General features: G+C 37.4%; 1 protein-coding gene across 1 annotated transcript; it reads right to left on the reverse strand.

Moving 5' to 3' along the window:
- Positions 1–190: 190 nt before the first annotated feature.
- Positions 191–5,639, reverse strand: LOC116019884 (protein SUPPRESSOR OF K(+) TRANSPORT GROWTH DEFECT 1-like). The gene is made up of 8 exons (XM_031260246.1): positions 5,447–5,639; positions 4,503–5,227; positions 3,504–3,609; positions 2,919–3,117; positions 2,170–2,313; positions 1,951–2,049; positions 1,640–1,795; positions 191–616 (listed from the first exon to the last, which is right to left on the reverse strand). The coding sequence occupies exons 2-8, from the start codon at positions 4,975–4,977 to the stop codon at positions 491–493; spliced, it is 1,305 nt and encodes a 434-aa protein (XP_031116106.1). The 5' UTR covers positions 4,978–5,227; positions 5,447–5,639; the 3' UTR covers positions 191–490.
- Between the last annotated feature and the right edge of the window lie 14,292 nt (positions 5,640–19,931).

Below are 19,931 nucleotides of genomic sequence, written 5' to 3' on the forward strand. Positions count from 1 at the left end.
GTACATGTAAATAAATAACTTAATTTTCAATTGCAAATACAGAATGTGTTAACTATAAATATAAAATCTGAAGGTTATTTTTGGACTAAGGTCCTAGGTATAATTTGCTATAGAAGGGCGGAGAGAATTCAATTCATGGATTGACAATAAAGATTAGTTCTAGGAAGAAAGAACTAATAGAGCATTCACATTTCCAAGATAATAATATCACCATTCTTGTTTTTATATAAACATATTAAGATGTAGTTGTTTGAAATTGATTACAAATATAAAGTACACATTCTATCCATAAAGCCCTCCACAGGATAGCTCAAGACAAAATAACACCACATTAATGTACAATGTTCATTACCACCAAATCTATTTGAGAATGAGTACTTCCTCATGGTACAGCTCTTGATAGTATTATTGAAAGTGATAGAGCTCAGTATCATAAATACAAGTTTCACCAGCAGTAAAAGGAAATAATCTTCCCAGACTTGAAAACCAATTATCCTTCCTCACCAAATTCCTTCGTGAATCTTTCGTGCACTTCAAGATCTGATTTGCTCACAGTTGGCTTCTGTTTCGACAGCACTTTGTCAAAATCCCTTCGGGTGATTGGTGGTGGTGTTACCTGCAGGGTGAGGGTGTTCAATTACCCAATTATAAGCCATAAATGACCATAGTGCAATAGCGATCTAATAGTAAAGAAGAATTATATCGGCATTGAAGATAGTAAAGATTGGACACATGCTTCAAGGATACTGCATTATGCAGGGTGGTGGAAGGTTATCATTCTTGGAAAATTCCAATCCTCTCAAAGAAAAGAAAAGGACAGATGATAATTCCGCAATAACCATCAATTTGTAAAAACAAAGGAGGGTGACAATGTTAATGAATGTTAGAGTGTGTTTGGAAAGCAGGAAAATGACTTCTGGAAAATGTTTTCTAGAAAATTAGTTATTTTCCGAAAAATGAGTTCATTTTCGGTGTTTGGATATACTCTGGAAAACTGTCTGTGTGTGTTTGGTTCATTTTCCGGAAAATGAGTAGAAATGTATAATTATATATTTTTATTATCTTATTTAAAATATAAAAATTTATAAACTAATACAGTAATATTTATTAGAAACAAGAAATAATTTTTATTTTTTTTTACAAAAAAAGTCGCACGAAGCCATTTTCCGTTTCCGGAAAATGACTTCCGGATTTTTTGTCCGGAAGTCATTTTCCGGAAAAATGAGCTCATTTTCCGTGGTCAACGGAAAATGTTTTCTGTTGACCACATTTTCCGGATGTTGCCAAACACCAAAAGCCCGGAAATCATTTTCCGGGTTACCAAACACACCCTTAAATGATTTTTTGTGTGTGTGTGTGTGTTTTAAATTTGCTATCAAAATAGCCATATCTGCTAATTCTTCAATTGCTTGTCTCACATTTCACTTTTTAAATTATACAAAAAGGTAATAAGTGTATCGAGAGTGAACTGTTGTTAACTACAGATGCCTATTTGTAATTCTCTTGTGGCCATGCCATTCCCGATAAGATGGGGGCTAATATCAAGTGCAACAAATCAAATCACTAAAACAGGTGATAATACAGATTGTTTAAAATGGGTAGTACTTCACATAAAACGCGAAAGGACTAATTAAATTACCTTTGATGCTAAACCTTGAGCTGCAAGTTCTTGCATGTTTGTCTGAATGGCACCTGGTTGTCTAGGTCCACAAGGCACCCATAATCCATCAGGAGTCTTGATGAAGAACTCGGCATCTTGAGTTTTACGAACTGGTTCAAACAGAACCTCATTTACCTAAAAAAGTTGCAAGATGGTCAGAGAAGAAAGTCGTTTCGACAATATCCTCAGAAACAATGATAGAAACTACTAATGGATCTATATTGAAACACATTTAAGGGTGTTTCAACAAAGCCTTTAATGGATCTGTGTGGGCTATATTTGATACTTACACACACAGAGATGTCAGAACCTGAAAAACCATCTGTTCTTATGGCTAGTTGCTCAAAATCACTTTCCGTTAAGTTGTGAGGAGTATCTCCCAGATGTACCTGCTTGCATAAAAAACAGATGGTTATACAAATTACAAGATTCACATATCACCACAATTATCTGAAAGAAAAATATATGACAAGAAAAGATCCGTAAAGAGCTTCAAGTATTTATTGCACCTTAAACATGTGTTGCCTTGCCCTCAAATCTGGTAGAGGGATATATATTCTCTTGTCAAATCGCCTCCTAATAGCCTGGTCCAGTGCATAAGGAGTGTTCGTTGCCGCAAGAACAAGAACTTTTTCATCATTATTTCCAACACCCTAAAATCAAGTAAAATCAGTGAAATTATGCAAATCAAATTATCAAATTTATAGGGCAGGAAAAGAACAAAAAACTGAATGGTACTCATGAAGAAGTACAAAACTAGCTTTTATTAAAAAAAGTGGCAAAGCAGAAAGAACCCTTTTTCACCTGGGAAAAGTGATTCATAGCATTTGCTTCCATGATTAGTAATTTAGCTTACTAATAGCAAGAGAGGTTCAGGGTTTTTCTTATGGAGACATGGGAGAGCAAGAATTTGAATCACTTTAGCAAAGCAGGATACAGGGTGTGCTTGTTATCTTATACAGTAACTCTAAACCAACTGTCCCTAAGAAGAGCTATAAAAGCCGCATGAGAGACAAGGCAGTGACTGTCTCTGACTCTAGAAGCAGTTCTGAGATGGAGGAGCAAGCAGTTCACTACTTAAGATGAAAGCAAAAAGCTACAACACAAACCTATCAAAATTGATGTTTAATTTCATATTTAGTTTTTTAAACATATTGTTATTTATTTATTTATTTAGGCTTCCTTCCTCCGACCTCCTCACCCCCAAGAAATCAAACATATCTGAATGAAGTAAAATTGCTGATATAACAAAAATTACCTGCATCTGTACAAGGAGCTCGGTTTTTATGCGCCTTGAAGCTTCACTCTCATTGCCCTCACCACGTTGGCCACATAATGAATCAATTTCATCTATGAAAATAATGGAAGGAGCACTTTCTCGAGCCATTTGGAATAAGTTTGAGACAAGCTTTTCACTTTCACCCATCCATTTTGAAACAAGGTCTGAAGAAGAAATACTGTTTATATACAAGGAAGAAGCAAAAATTATAAGTTTATAAGTTTATTCAAACAAGATACAGTAAGTTCAGAACATCATCCAGGATTTTAGTAGAATGACATTGCTGGCAAATAGGAAGAAGACAAAGTGGATTCTGAAGAGAGAAGCAAAACCAACAAACCTTTTAACTAAAAGTGCATCTTCTAAAGAAAAACTTTGGAGAAATGAATATCAAAGAGAAAGCAGGATCTCCAATAAAAAGTGCAACTTCACATTTTTTAGTTTGAGAAGAATAATTGTCATTCAGTTTTTGGAGGGTAGGAAAGAACTAGGATTTTGTCCAACTATAGTGCAAGGAGCATTTTGTTTAGGAGAGGCTGGGAACTGACAATCATCTATGTATACCTGAAGAAGGTTGAATCAGCTTCTGTAGCAACAGCTTTTGCTAGATATGACTTTCCTGTTCCAGGTGGACCGTACAGTAGGAAAGCCCTCCATGGTCGCCGCTTTCCTATTCAAATGAATAAGAGCTATCAAATTTTAAAATGGAGGAGGATTGTCCTCACATAAATTCTTGCGTGACAAGTTCATAGTAATGCAAAAGGTTCAAATTGAATTATACCATTAGCCTTGTACTACAAGCTCATTATCTTCTTTTTCATTTTTAAATAAATGAAATGAAATACTTGTCTACTTGATAACATCAAAATGCAATCACTCTTCTCAAACCAAACTGTATTCAGGTTTCGTAAAGAGAACTTTTCAACCAATATGGTCAGTGGGTGGCAGACTCCTTTTCCATAGCAGTCAAAATATGGATAAACTAATTAAGTTGTCCAAAATTTCATTCATTTAAAAAGCATACTAAAGATTAGTCATTGAGGTGACTTCTTTATTGTAGAAACTGTTTAATTTCTGGATACAACTTACTTTGAAATACATAAATAGGCTTAGAGCTCTTCCTAAGTGCTTACCCTATTATTGACCCTAAGGTCATGGATTCAACCCATTCAAACAACCATTCTGAAAAAAAAAAAAGTGGTAAGGCAGTCTACAACTTGTTTCCAAGGTCTGCATGATTTGGAAGTCTTGCACACTAGGCTCAAGATTCATAATAAAATTTACTAAATTGTAAGAGGCAAAAACAAAAGTCCCAAAATACAAGGAAGGGTAATGTGTATTCATGTGCAAAGAAAATAACTTATTATCAGGCTCAGAAAATTAGGTTTTTGCCATCTTAATAAACTATCCTTGTTAGTCTCCAGTGAATTTGCTTATGCCGACAATGCATTATATTTTTATTGCTCCATTGTTGAACTTCATTTTGTAGTAGATAAATTTTTAAGAATAAAAAGAAAGAAAAAAGCAGCACCAGAGACACATCTAAGAGCCTGAGGAACTAACCAGTGAAAAACTGTGGGAATTTAACCGGTAATATCACGGCCTCCTGCAATGCTTGCTTGGCACTCTCTAGCCCTGCAACATCATTCCACTTAATATTAGGCTTTTCTCTTACTATTGCAGAATTCAGCCCTGCCCTTAACTTTGAACTCTCCGAATCATCCCCATCTCCTCCTCCTCCATTCTTTGGCTTTGTCTTTGGTCGCGCTGCAACAGCAGCATCTCCATTTGCTGCAGGTCCATTACCCCCTCCCTCATCAAGAACTGCCCGAATCTCCTCAGCCCTCCTCAAATACTCAGTGAACTTCTGGGTAATTGCCTCCTTAACCTTTGGATTCTTCTCATACTTTAAATGAGTCTTAAAATATTCCAATGCATTCATATACAAAGAAAAGGCCTTTGCATAATTCCCAGCATTATCTTCCTCAACCGCTTGCTTCACATATGCTACTGCCTGCTCCTTAAAATTGCTATACATCCTTTCTTCACAAAAACCTCATAAAATTCCAAATATATCAATCAAGCCCCTAAAATCACCTTCACAGCTTAAGTCAATTACTCCTCAATTTGGCCAAAAAACTAGACAACCCAGTTCTGAAATCCTCCCAACACCGAAAAAAAAAAAAATCTTTTGAAAGAAGTCCCTTCAAAACTATGCAAAACTACTCACAGCCCAACCCTTAATTCTTCATATTATGATACTTTCTGTCTCTCTTCACTGTAAACCCCTGAATCAAGTCAAACGAAGTTGTCAATTTCACCAATTCACTACAACCCAAAAATCCAATCGGCTCAATTGAAAACAATCAAGAATTAACCCAAAAATGAAAATCTCTTAAGATTGATATTAATATACGGACCCTTTATTTCGAAAACTCTAATTCTGGCAGGTAATGATCCAAAGGCAAATCCAAAAGAGATTATGCAACAGGAGAAAGAACACAAACCTAAGCAAATGGGAAGCCGGAGTTGGATCAAGGGGAAGAAGCAAGGCAATGATAATTGTATATTTGAGTTGTGGCGTGCGTGATGGGAAATTTGAGAGAGAGAAAGTCTCCTATTCGTGATCGGTCTCCGCTGTCCGCTGATAGATAGATACTTTCCTAATCGCGAAGCAGCTGAGGCATTTCCTCCGTTTTCCACAGTCCTACTTTTTCTTTTAGAAATTATTATTATTTAAAAAGAACTAGTAAATTACTTATGCTATTTATGAATAAATTTTTTTTATTATTAATTTTTTACGTGCATTGCACGAATGAGTTAATGTTCATATTTATTTTTAAATAAGTATCTCAAAGTATATCAATGCAATATTATAAGGAGATGTCATACATAGGTAATTGAATATTGAATTTTTTTATTTAAATTCATAATTCAAAATATATGAGTGCAAGATAATATAGGAGAAATTTATTATTATTGTAATTAAAATAAATGTTTGCAACTTTGTCAAAACGTTAGTCTAAATCCTTAGTCTAAAAACGATAGTCTAAACAAATACGGAGTACTATTTTTTATTTGAATTTCTCTAAGTCTTGTTTTTTCTTCTTTTGGGTAGCATTGTTATTATCTTCATCTTCAATACATGTCTTCTTCTTTTTTATTGGTACTGTGTCATATGCAATTGTGTTGCTGGTGGTAACATAGAGAACAACGTCATGCAATGAGATTATGATGTAGGAAGTTGTGGATTTGCCTTGTTGTGTATATGGTTGAGATCTTAGTTGTACTATGAACTACTTTTGATCTTGCAAGCGCCTATTGATATTTGACAATGTTGATTTTTTTCCCTACATCCTTCATGTGTTGTGAGTCATAGATTCATATGTGAAAATATTGAATAAAATATTAATATTTATTATATTTGTAGAAGTTTCATGAATACCTCTTATTTTAGTTAGATAATTTGTTTACTTGATAGTAACAACAATGACTCTACAAGTAGTCCGAATAATGATGTCACAATATGTCCAGTTTCATCAACAATTTCCACACTCATTTTGCACATGTTCATTTTGAAGTTCATATTTTTGGAATTAGTATATGAATGAGTGCAATACTTGATTTTATGTGTGTGCGCGGCGCCAAAATTGTGATGAGTAAAATGGTGATAGTGAAAAGAGGGTGTAAATATTGTTCCGCTGAGGATTGGGTCTATGGCACATACTTGTGAGATATGTAAAATTCTAGGCACTGAAGTATTGGAATTCACTAGAATCCAAACAACTAGACTATGGAATGAAAATAAAAGGATGCAAATAAAATTGGGATAAATTGTATGATAAAAGAATGGGTCTAGATTAGGGGGTATTACTATCTTGATGCACTAACAAATCTCAGAATTAGGGGTAAACAATTAACCAAGGGATTATTGGCAATGCACAAAAGAATTCAAGTGTAAGCTACTTTCGTAATCAATAAATAAGAGTTAGAGTAGGATTGTCTCACTTTCTTGATGCATCAATCCTAACCCTTAAAACACACATGAATTATAAGCCTCCAAATTACCCCTATTCTCATAATAGGAAAATTGCGTTTGATATTGGTTAGACTTGAGTCTTTCATCCAACTCTCGTTGCGATGAAATCCTCATCAAAACATGCTAACAATTGCTTGCCATCAATCAATAACAAGAAGAAATCAATTTCCAATTCAAACATAAACCCTAGGTAAACAATTCATCCCCTTTATGCAATAATCACAACCCTAGCATCAAGGATAGCAATAGGACCCTAATCCAAACCCAATAGCGAACTACTCACGCATCATAATGGAAAACAAAGCAAAGCAATAATCAATAGCCATAAACATTGCAACAAATCTAAAGAGAGAAGTAATAAGGGAAGAGAAAACTTTACTAACAATGAAGAACAAAATCCAACTCAAATCTGGAATCCAAGCTTGAAATCGAAGTGATGTATGTAAAACTAGGCTAAATTATGCTAAGGAAATCTAAAGAGAAGAGGAAAAATAAGTTAAAACAAGGCTAGGGTTTGGAATCCATAAATAACAGAAAAAACACAGATTAAATAGCAAACTGCACAGACCCTCCTGGCCTACCTCACGGCCGTGTAGGTGGCTGTGAGGGGGTCGCGGATCTGGAATTTCCGTAAGAGCTTCACGGGCTACCTCACGACCGTGAAGGTGGCCGTGAGGTGCCTTCCAATTTTGCTTCTTGTTTCCTTTTGTGCTCTGCTGCTCCTTTCCATCCTTAGGTAGATTCCTTTGCTTCCAAAATTGGTCCAAAATATCCCAAAATCTTTTCTTTGCTGCTCGTTGTGGACAAATTAAACCTTAGAACAATATAACACACAAATGAGTCTCAATTTCATTAAGATAAAGATAATATCACTACAACAAATTAGTTTTTTAGCGACATATACTTAGCGGCAGTTATATACAACCGTCTCTAAATAAGTATTTTGTGACGGTTATAGAAACCGCCTCTAATTTTGTATTGAAAAACTTGTGAAACACTAATTACTTTTTAATTTAATATGTATTTTAGTGGCAGTTCTCTTAACCGCCGCTAAAACTCAAGTAAAATGGATGTATATTTTAGTGACGATGTCTTAACCGTCGCTAAAAAGTAAAAATTAATAAAATAATTTATTTATATTAATCGGTGTAAAACCAAAATGACAGGTGATGGATCAATTTCTCGAAACAATGGCGGACAAAGCCCCAAGCCAGGAAGCAATCGACGAGCAAGGAGGAATGAGATCGGCGATACCGGAACCACCGAGGGGAAGACAGTGACGGTGACACCATCACCGTCGGCGACACAACTCGCGACAGTTCACAGAAGCTATCAATCTCCACGACCGCTTGCTCTGTGGTGCTGCTGGTGGTTGTGTGCTTCGTGATCAGCCTCGCAATCGTACTACTGGTGAACTGCGTCAACAAGTCCATCTGTCCGATCCGCCATAGCCTAAGAAAAACCGTCTTCACCTCCTCAATTTTTCTCCTAATTGCTTCCACAATTGCTCTCCTCGTTTTTCATTGGCCATTTGTAGAATAAGGTATTAGTTTTTTATTTTGCTTGTATTATTCTAACTTTTGTGAATTTATATCAATTATTTTTAATTTTTGAGGATTATTGTGAATTTCTTTCCGAATGTTTATTGCAATTTGATTGATTCTCTCTATTGGAACCTGAATTCTTCTACTAGTTTTCAGGATTCTTCATAATATATATACAATTTGATGATCACTTTACATTAGCCAGAAACAGAATCTTCAAGGTGCCCTTTCTATGTCTGCTTATAATATGTTTTTGGTTCTAGAATTATGTTACTACGTTAATGTGTTTGTTTGGTAGTCTTTCATAGCAATTGCATTCAAGGTGTTTGTTTTATTGTTTTTTATCTGAAGTTTGATTTTGTTTTGAATAGTCTGTATTTGCTACCAATGGTGAGTTGTACTCAAGCAGAAGAGAGCAACCGGGCAGGTATTCAGTAGTTATTTTCTTTTGATTATGCCTCTGGGTAAAGGTTTCCACTATCCAAACTATAGAATTGTCAAATCCACATTCATTTGAGATTCTTGTTGTTTTTGGCCACATACAGGAATGTGCAGAACTTTTAGATGAGTTCATATCTGCAGTTAAACAAAACTATGGAGAAAAAAATTCTCATACAGGTATGCCTTTGATAATAGTATATGTTAGATAAGAGTGTGTTGTTTACTATATATTCTAAACTCCTAAAATCTTTCCAGTTAGAAGACTTTGCAAATCACAATGCTTTTGATCTGCTGGCAAAGTATTGTACTGCTTGTGTAACTTTTGCAGTCAGGGGTTGTGCTAGATGGAACTCGGAAAAAGTATCTATCTTCTTTTTTCCATTAAAACAGAATAATAATTTATTTCTTCAATAATTTTCCTTTCATTTAGTGCCAATATTTCCCTTGTATGTGGTGTGCATAATATTAATCATTGTAGTATATCACTCCATTGACCAGATTTACCAACCAAAAGAAGATGAAGAGGTTAAAGTGGTTCCACAGACCAAGGAAGATAGGATGAAAGAATACCAGGCAGCAGCCAATCGCCTTGATAGAACTAAAGTGGTGAGTATCCCCAGCCAAAAGCATTTAGTCTCTACTTTGAAAGATTTTCCTTTGTCGATGCTTTCTATTATACATTTTTTTTTTGCAATTTACTCTTTTGGGGAGGGGTAAAAGATAAATGACCCGCGGATAAAGTTCATGCATCATCTTAGAAGTTCTAAGGGCAATGAGAATCAACCATGGACCACTTGTTTTCCTAAACTTTCCTTCCCTATCTAACCTGCTTCACTTATAGGTTCTCAGAAAATTCATCAAGGTTGGATGGTAGGTAAAGCTGAATGTTTTATTATTAGATATAACTGAGAAAAGTTGATTGCTTTTGTACTGCAGAAAAAGAATGTCTCTCATATACAGAAAGCTTTTTCTTTTTTTTAAAATAAATGTCTCACATTCCTTTTTGACAGTAGGAGCTTTCATTTGCTCAATCACACTTTAAGTTTACTTTTCTGCATGATACAGGATCCAAATGATTAATTACATGATAAACTTAAATGATAGTCATTACAAATATAATGGGCTTTTAACTTGTTACTTAATTAGGCTCAAAGGAAGAAAATATTATTAAATGATGCAACTGAAAGATGAAAACAAACAAATATTAAATAGAAGGAACTAGAATGGGTGGTTGGCCATCCTCAATGAGTTACTGAAGTGATTTTCTTTAATTGTGTGCAGACATGTTTTTGTGTTGAACGTATGGGTAATCTGATGACATAACTTCTCTTTTCTGTCAACTTGGTGTATTTCAAAAGTCAGAATCAGGTTTACAAGCTGTTGCAAGCCCTAGTGAAATGTTTCTAAGTGAACAACATTCAAATTCTGATGTTTTAGCAGGGCTTGCTGTTGCTGTAGTTTTGGATGGATCATGAGCCTTTGTCATTGAAATTTAGGTATCTTTTTATTTTCCAGTTTGTGTTTTGGCTTTAGTGGCTCTGTGTCACATATGTATCACATCTAAGCAAATGGTATATCACACCTCACTTGGAGTTGTATAGGTGGAAGAACATTACAAAAAATAAAGAAAAGAGTAAATTTTGGAGTTGTATATCACTCATCGACAAATTAAACATTTCAATATTCAACCAGCCAGCTTACAACATTACATTTGTAGAACCAAATTGAATAGTTTAGACTTAAGGGTGTTATATATGCTGCATGCAAAACTCTAGCTACACTTGGTTTAATTATACAATCATTCTTGTTAGGGCAATGTGATCCCTTCTTAGAGATAAGAAACCTATTATCTAAATACTTGAAGAATTATATTAGATTGTCCCTGGAGTTTGATTGCAAGGATATATAAATGGTTCATACCATTTGCTGGTTTTTGAGCATTTGAGAATGTGCTTTATGACTTTTCTTCTGGAAATACTTTATAGATATTTGTATTATTTTCCTTGTACATCAGCAGACCATTTGCTGGTTTTTATTTAGTTTTCTTACATTAATTTATCCTCTCACCCCACACTTTCTCCTATCCTCTTCCATTTTGAACATTAACATTTGCATTACACATTATTTCTGCCAGCAAGATTTATCTTATTATTTTAGGCTATGGGATCTTAAATTAGAAAGACATATAACTTGCCATGTAGCAACTTGTTTCTATTTGTGTTTTAAAGCAATTTCGAGTTGTCCTTGATAATTTATGTGCTTGTTGATTTCAGAGTAGGTAAGTCATATTTCAAATATGTTACTGATAGTGTTGAGTTTCTTTTTATTTTTTATTTTTATTTTTTTACATTGATGTTATCTTCTAGGAGTTTGCGAAGGATCACTTGCTGTTTCGGTTGATGGATTCAACCCAACACTTGTTGTCGCTGTTGATGGAGTTTGTCAAATGTTGGTGTTTAGTATTTTTGTTTTTTTCATTTCTGTTGAATGTTAAGATGAGAGGAATTAATGGATTCACCACTTGTTGTTGGAGTTTGTCAAATATTAGTGTTTAGTACTTTCTTCCCAATTAAATGTGTACATAGAGTTTATTTGTGATTGCAATATGCATTTTAATATAAAGATTTTTTAATGAATATAATTAAATGATAATTATAAAAATATAATAATGTAATTATAAATTATTTAGCGATATTTAATAACCGTCACTAAAATTAAAAAAAAATTAGCGACACTTAATAACCGTCACTAAAATTTAAAGGGATGAACTAATAGTTATATTTAGTGGCGGTTAGAGAACTGTCGCTAAAAGCAAAGTAAACTACTCTTTATTTAGATGCGGTTTCAAAACCGCTGCTAAAAGCAAAGTAAACTACCATATATTTAGAGGCGGTTTCAAAACCGCCGCTAAATGCAATGCTAGTCAATAATTCCCACACTTGTCTAAAACCGCCTCTAAATCCTTCGCGACACACTATTTGGACACGGTTGGAGAACCGCCTCTAAACAGGTTAGTGGCGGTTTTGAACCGCCTCTAAATAACAAATTAACCACCGCTAAATAATCTTTTTGGTGTAGTGTATGCACCAAAAACAACTAAAATAAGGAGTGAATTATGGTTCAGAATCAAAGATATCATGTGTTTTTTTGTAATTTTTTTTTTTGTTGAATTGATACTAACCTTGGAGTACCCACTACTACCTTTTCACCAAAATGCATGCAGTTAAATAGTTTGTCACTTTGTGAATAAACTTTTTTTTTTTAAATAGTGGCTACATCCTAAAATGAAATGAATTGTAAATTTATATTAGTTCTAAAATATTTAAAGGATGCACATTAAGTATTTTACATATAGGATCAATGAATGCTGTAACGGTGGCTATTTTTGAAATATTTTCATTTTCTAGATTTGCAAGATTGATTGTAGCATTATTGTTGACATTTTTAATAATGAGTTTTAAATGTAGCTACGTAAGATAATGATCTAATTACCATTTACATATTTTTATCACCATAAAAGTATACCAGTCATTTAGGTGTTATGTTCGAGGTACTTTTGGTTTAACTTTTGTTGTTGAATGAGTTTTTATGGAAAGAGAAATTCCTAAGGAATAAGATTAGATAATGTAATAAAAATTTATGCATTTTAAATCATCTTAATAAAAAAATATGATTTACCTTTAAAGTGAACGACTGTGATGTAGTCCAGAGATATTACATGGTAGTTTCTCACTTCAATTCCTTGGGTTATTTGAATACCCTCTTTTTCAACAAATCTTCTCCAAGTAATTAATATGATTGACTTCAAATTGTTTTTTTTCCATGTAATAGAATACTTGGTAAATAAATATATAACATTATTTAATTTTGTATCATAACTTTGATTATAAGATAGTGTAAAAAGAAGACAATAGACATTATAATTAATTAATGAATTTGATTATAAGGAATCTTTGCATTGTATAAAATAAAAATGATATAACAAATGAAATTATATTTCTTTTTAAATTTTTTAATAATGAATAAAAAAATTTGAATAAAGGCATTGTAAACATCTAATTCTAAATTAAAGAAATGCATAAATATTTTTTTTGTATCTACTAATTTATTTAATTTAATAAGAGTAATAGATCGAGTGAGGTACTTGCTTTAATATTCATCAATGTTTGTATCATTGTATGTTGTTAGGTGTAGGGATATTGTCTCTCCCTTATGCATTTTCAGGAGGAGGTTAGATAAACTAAAGTCTAATGATTGTGGTGTTAGTAGCAATCTCATGTTGCTACACTGGGTGTTAGGACTCCTATTTTAGACTAGTTCTATTTCTATTCAAACTCTGTAGCTGGTATCATTCGCTAGGTTTTATTCCTGATGGCCGCTAATGATGGCTCTGCCGATGTTTCCTCCGAGCGGACCGTTTCGGATTCGGTGGCTCTTTCAATCCCGAATTCCCTGTCGTCGGCTCGTCATTATGTGAGTATTAAACTCACTAATCGAAACTTCTTGTTTTGGCGTGCTCAGATGGTCCCGTTTTTACGAGGTCAGAACCTCATGGGGTTCGTTGATGGTACTGTTCCTGCGCCTTCGGCTACCTTGCCCGTCACCGCCGGCGAAGTCTCCTCCCATGCAGCGGCAGTGAATCCGGCGTTCGCTCCATGGCAGCAGCAAGACCAAGCCATTCTTTCTATGATCATTGCGTCGCTCACCAAAGAAGTTATGCCTCTTGTTCTGGGCAAAACGTCTTCCCGTGCTGCGTGGTGTGCGATCGAGTTGGCGTTGGCGTCCACATCCCGGGCTTGGTCGGTTCACCTTCTCTGTCAGTTGCAGACCCTGCAGCAAGGAGATGCATCCATAGCTGATTTCCTTGGGCGTGTGAAGGTGCTGATGGAGGATCTTGTTCTCGCCGGCCGACCGGTCTCCGACGACGAGATGAACATATACGTGTTTCGCGCGCTTCGGGCTGAGTTTCAGTCATTCGCGGCGTCGTTGGCGTCACGTCCCAACCCTGTCTCGTTGGAGCAACTGGCTGATCTGTTGGGTGCGCAGGAGTTTGCTCACGTTCGGGAGTTCTCGCAGATGGTCGGTGGTGACTCGCCGGTGGCCAACGTTACACGCAGAGGGTCTGGTCGCGGTGGTCGCCGCGGTGGTCAGCATTGGCGCGGCGGTTTCCAGGCTTCGGCTCCGTCGTTCCCACAGCCTGGTCGTGGTTTTTCGGCTGGGCAGTACGGTTTTCACGGCCAGTAGCAGTTCGGGCGTGGTCGTGGGCAGCAGTGGCGTGGCGGTGGTGGTTCATCGCGCAGTGGTCATTCGCAGTAGATGTGTCAGATTTGTAACTTACCCGGTCACTCTGCTGTAACGTGCTATCGTCGTTACATCGATGGTTCGCAGGCTAATATGATTTACTAGGATCCGGGTGTGCCCTTGACCTCTCATACTTGGTACCCTGACATGGGTGCTTCGGATCATGCTACTCCGGACAATAGCACTCTTCTTGCTTCTGATGACTACTCTGGTTCGGATGCGCTTCGTGTTGGCAACGGTAAGGCCTTACCCATCTCCAGTGTTGGTTATACATCTTTTAATACCCCTATTCGTTCGTTTAAAATGTCTCGTGTCTTGCATGTTCCTGGGTTATCTGCTTCGCTTCTGTCTGTTCAAAAATTTGCGACTGAAAATAATGTGTATTTTGAGTTTTACCCTACATATTTTGTTGTGAAGGATATCCGCACCAAAGCGGTCCTCCTGTAGGGTAAGAGTTCTGGGGGTCTTTATTCTTTGCCGGTGACCTCTCCATCTTCGTCCGCGTTTCTTTCTACTCGTGCGTCATCTTCTGTGTGGCATGGGCGTCTTGGTCATCTGCATCCTCGGGTTCAGAGTCGCACTTTAGAGTCTTCATTGCTTAGTTCGTCTGGTCGTTTAGATAATGTTTGTAGTGCGTGTCAGATGGGAAAATCTGCGCGTTTTCCCCTTTCTAGTATTCAGTCTACTACTTCGCATGTTTTAGAATTGGTGTACACAGACATATGGGGTCTTGCTCCCGTTTTATCTAGTAATGGATTTCGTTATTTCATGCTATTTGTTGATGATTACACCCGTTATACATGGTTTTTCCCTATGCGTCTCAAGTCTGATTTGTATACCATTTTTGCTCAATTTCGTGTTATGGTTGAGCGTTCGTTTAATTGTCGTATAAAATCCATTCAATCTGATCTCGGTGCTGAGTATAAGAAACTGCACTCTGAGTTTCTTCGGCTTGGCATTCGTCATAGGCAGTCCTGTGCTTATACTCACGAGCAAAATGGTCGGGTTGAGCGTAAGCACAGGCACATTGTTGAAACTGGTCTTACCTTGCTTGCTCATGCGTCAGTTCCGTCTCGTTTCTGGGATTATGCTTTTGAGTCTGCGGTTTATCTAATTAATCGGATGCCTACTTCGGTCTTAGGTGATCGCAGTCCTCATTACATGCTCCATCGCTCTCCTCCTTCCTATTCCTTTTTGCGTATCTTTGGTTGTCTTTGCTATCCTCATATTCGTCCTTATAATCATCATAAGATGAGTTTCAGGTCAGCTCTTTGTGTCTTCCTTGGTTATCCTGATTCTTTTCGGGGGTATAAATGTATGGAACTAACTACTGGTAAGGTCTTTATTTGCCGGCATGTGCGTTTTGATGAGCAGGTGTTTCCTTTTGCTACTAAGTCTGCTTTGCAGCCTGTTACTTCTGATCAGTCACCTCTGTGGGGTGTTGCATGTGTGCTGGCCTCTGTTTCTGAATTAGTGCCTGACTCTTCCGCTGTTCCTGCTCGGCCCGTGGCCTCCTCTCGTGTTCGGCGTGCTCCTGTTTCTCGTCCTGCACAACGTGAGGCTGCACCCATGACACGCAGCCGTGCTCGGGCCGAAGGTGCTACTCTGGTGGCTCTGTCTGCTCATGTGAGTTCTCCAGAGCCTACTTGTTATTCCCAGGCGGTCCGGTCTCATGAGTGGAGAGATGCTATGGATGCCGAGTTCAATGCTTTGTTGTAGAATCAGACTTGGAAGCTTGTGCCGTTGTTTGCCGGTATGAATGTTGTTGATTGCAAGTGGGTCTTTCGCACTAAGCGTAAGGCTGATGGATCGGTTGAGCGTCACAAGGCTCACCTTGTGGCTAAAGGGTTTAACAAGGTGGCTGGGCAGGATTTCTTCGACACTTTTAGCCCGGTAGTTAAGCCTACCATTGTGCGCTTGCTCTTATCCTTGGCTTTATCTTCTGGTTGGGTTGTGCGTCAGTTAGATGTGCACAACGCCTTTCTTAATGGTAGATTGGATGAGACGGTTTACATGAGTCAGCCTCCTGGCTATGCTGATCCTGACTTTCCTAATCATGTGTGCCTGTTGCAGAGGTCCTTGTATGGTCTTAAGCAAGCCCCACGTGCCTGGTTTAATAGACTCCATACTTTCTTACTGTCTGTCGGTTTTCGGGCATCCAAAACCGATGTTTCTCTGTTTATTTTCACTCAGGGGGAGTTGCGTGCTTATCTATTGGTCTATGTGGATGATATCTTACTTATGGGCAGTGATTTTGTTTTGGTGTCTAATCTTGTAGCTAAGTTGTCTGTGGCTTTCAAGATCCGTGATATGGGTTCTCCGTCTTTTTTTCTTGGCATTGAGACTGTGTCTACTTTTGGTGGCTTGCTGTTGTCTCAGAAGCGGTATATGTTGGACATTCTGAAACGGGCTGGTATGTCTGACTGCAAGCCTTTGGCCACTCCGGTTCCAGTGTCACGATCTTCGGATGTTTCTTCGGAGCCTTATGCTGATCCTACACGCTATAGGAGCTTAGCGGGTGTAACACCCCGTAAATTCGTTCAAGCCTTTCGATTCATTAATTAATTCCTTGGGCAATTTAATTATTCTAATTGGGCTAATTCTTTCAATTTAATATATAAACACTTATATATATATATATATATATATATTCATGAGCCTAATTTAATTATTCTAATCAAGAGCCCAATTAATTGAATTTTTCTTGTAAGGGATTTTTATTCAATTTGGATCCTTACAATAGTTGTAATTAAATATTCCTACAAGCCCAACTTATTGATCTTATATTATATAATGTTCCTAAGACATTTCTATGGGCTTCCTTGATTCTAATTCCTATATTAATTATAAGGGGTGAATTCATTAGCCCAATTTGCTAGTCTTGTATATATATAATTAATTCTTGTAGCCATCATATTATATACTTAAGCCCAACTCATATTAAAGTCTTACACCCTAAATATTGTATGTATTCTTAGTATATATTTTAGAAGATCAAAACCCCTAAAAGTTTTCACTCCTCTTCCTCCCTCCCTATCACTTACACGCCATTTTCCATTCCTCTTGCACCAAAATTTGATCTCCATTTCCCTACAAGTTTTCAAGTAAAGATTGCTCTTTTATGTTTGCTTAGGAGTGGGTAAGTTCATCTAGCTAAGAATCCATCTTGTATTTTGTGTTTTTGATAGTCTTTTAAGCATATTCTTATAATGTTCTTTTGGGGTTCTTTGGGTAAAAGATGATCAAGGTGAAGGTGGGGCTTTGTGATCTTGCTTAGGGCTTGTTGGAGTTGGAGAAAGCTACTCAAGGTAACCACTATGTCCATCAAAACTATTTTTATTCACTCCTAATCTATATGATGTTCTTGGTGTTGGAAATCCTGAAAATTCCTTGTGATTAGCCTATTTTGTTGAATCTATTTGTTGGATTTCATCTTGATCTTTTGCCTAGTGTTGTATGATCATTGATGGTTTGGATTTCCATGTTTTTGGCCTCTAATTTGGATGAAATGTTGATGTATTTGGTCTGATTTTACCCTTTGGAAACAATTTCTTCGTGTCTGCTTTGCATTCTGGAACTGGGAGTTGAAGTTGACCTTGCGGAGGTCCTCGGCGGTACAATGTAACCCGCCGGGGAGTTCCGCAAGGCCAAGACGGTTGGGTGGAACGGGAGATGGTGTTCCGTTGAGGAGGACCGCCTCCTTCTTGCGGAGGAGTGCGGCGGAGGGCTGAGATCCGTTGATGTGTTCCGCAAGGTCTCTGGGAATCTGCTTCCAGAGACTGTTTTGTGATGTTGTTATCTGTTGTTTCTCCTTTGTTTCTGATCATGGTTGGATTGTTTTGTGGAGTATTTTGCCATGTCCTTGGAGTATTCATCCATGCCTTTCGTTGGGTATTTATTACCTTGTCTTGGAGATTATTCATGTCTTTAGTTCCCTTTTGGTACTCTTAGTATATTGATTCTTGATATTCATATTACCTGGGAGTTTGTTTGTGTTCATAGATGAGATGAACACTTTGTTTGGTTGTTTTGGGCTGAGGTTGGAGTATGAGTATGTGATGTTGGTTTGTTGGTATCATTGGAGTTTGTTGGGTGAGCTATATGTGCTACTATTGTTTGTATTCGGGTTCATTACCCCTGTGATTGGGTTCATTACCCCCGTGATTGGGTCGATGACCCCTGTGATTGGACTTAGGTCCCTGTGACTGGACTACGGTCCCTGTGATTGGGCTCATTACCCCGTGATTGGGTTCATTACCCCCGTGATTGGGTCGATTCACCCCTGTGATTGGACTTCGGTCCCCGTGATTGGGTTTTTACCCCTGTGTACTCGGCTTTTGTTTGGGATCGGGTTCGATACGATGATTGGTGTGAGGTTTGGTGGTTGGTGTTGGGTTTTCCTTTCGGTTCTTTGGTTATGAGTCCTTGTTTATTCTGTTGATATCTCGTTGTTCTCAATTATGATTGATTGTTCCTTATGATTGTGTTCAGTTGGTATCTCGTTTGTGGATTCGTTATATATATATATATATATTCCTTGTTGGATATTGGCTTCGTTTGGATGAGTCTTGGTTCGTGATTCGTTCAGTTTATCATTGTTGAGTATCCGATTTGAACTATTGAACAGTTTGTTGGTGTTTATATTCTATATGGGTGTGTAAACCTATTTACAAACTTATATGTATATCTATACTTCCTTGCGGGTGTGAATGGTGGTTACTTAGCAGTCCTTTGCTAATGGTTCTTTGTGTGTTTTCCAGGTTTGCCTTAAAGTCTTTGCGTGAGCGCGATAGAGATACACCCGTATGAGGAGGCTTAGATAGTGGTTATGTTTTTTAGATTTATGCTTTGGCCTGTGAGCCATTTGAGACTTTATAAACTCTTGACTAGTGTTTGGATGTTTTGAGACTTGACTTGAAGGTTATCGTTTATACAGTTCAGCTTTTATGGTTAGCCTGTGCATCTAGGCTGTGTTATCTTACCTAGATGTGGCATGACGCCCCTTAGGTTTTAAATTCGCTTCCGCTATGTTCTGTTTGGTTGAGTTAGGCAGCTGTTGTGTTGAGATTTTATCTATCTCAGCCTGTGTGAGGTTGGGGGTGTCACAGCGGGTGCGTTACAATATCTCACTGTGACTCGTCCTAACCTTTCTTATGCGGTGAATCTTTTATGTCAGCAGATGCATGCTCTCACGGTGGATCATTGGGCTCAACTTAAGCGGGTTTTACGTTACGTTCAGGGCACTACCAGTTTTGGCTTGCTGCTTCGTAAGTCTTCTAACTTTGCCCTTCATGCATATTCTGATTCCGACTGGGCTGGTTGTCCTACAGATAGGAAGTCTGCGAGTGGGTTTGCTGTGTTCTTGGGGTCCAATCTGGTGTCTTGGATGTGCAAGAAACAGCGGACTATGGTCAGGTCTTCTACTAAGGCTGAGTACAAGGCAATTGCAGATGTTTGTGTTGAAGTGACCTGGGTTGTGTCTTTGCTTCGTGAGTTGGGGTATTCTAATATCTCACCCCCAAAGTTATGGTGTGATAATCTTGGCGCCACCTACATATGTGCAAACCCGGTCTTCCATGCGCGAACAAAGCACATTGAGATTGATTATCATTTTGTTCGCGATAAAGTTGCTGCAGGTGATCTACAGGTCCATTTTATCTCTATTAA

This window comes from Ipomoea triloba, chromosome 5, assembly GCF_003576645.1.
Source record: "Ipomoea triloba cultivar NCNSP0323 chromosome 5, ASM357664v1".
In the NCBI taxonomy this organism is placed as follows: domain Eukaryota; kingdom Viridiplantae; phylum Streptophyta; class Magnoliopsida; order Solanales; family Convolvulaceae; genus Ipomoea; species Ipomoea triloba.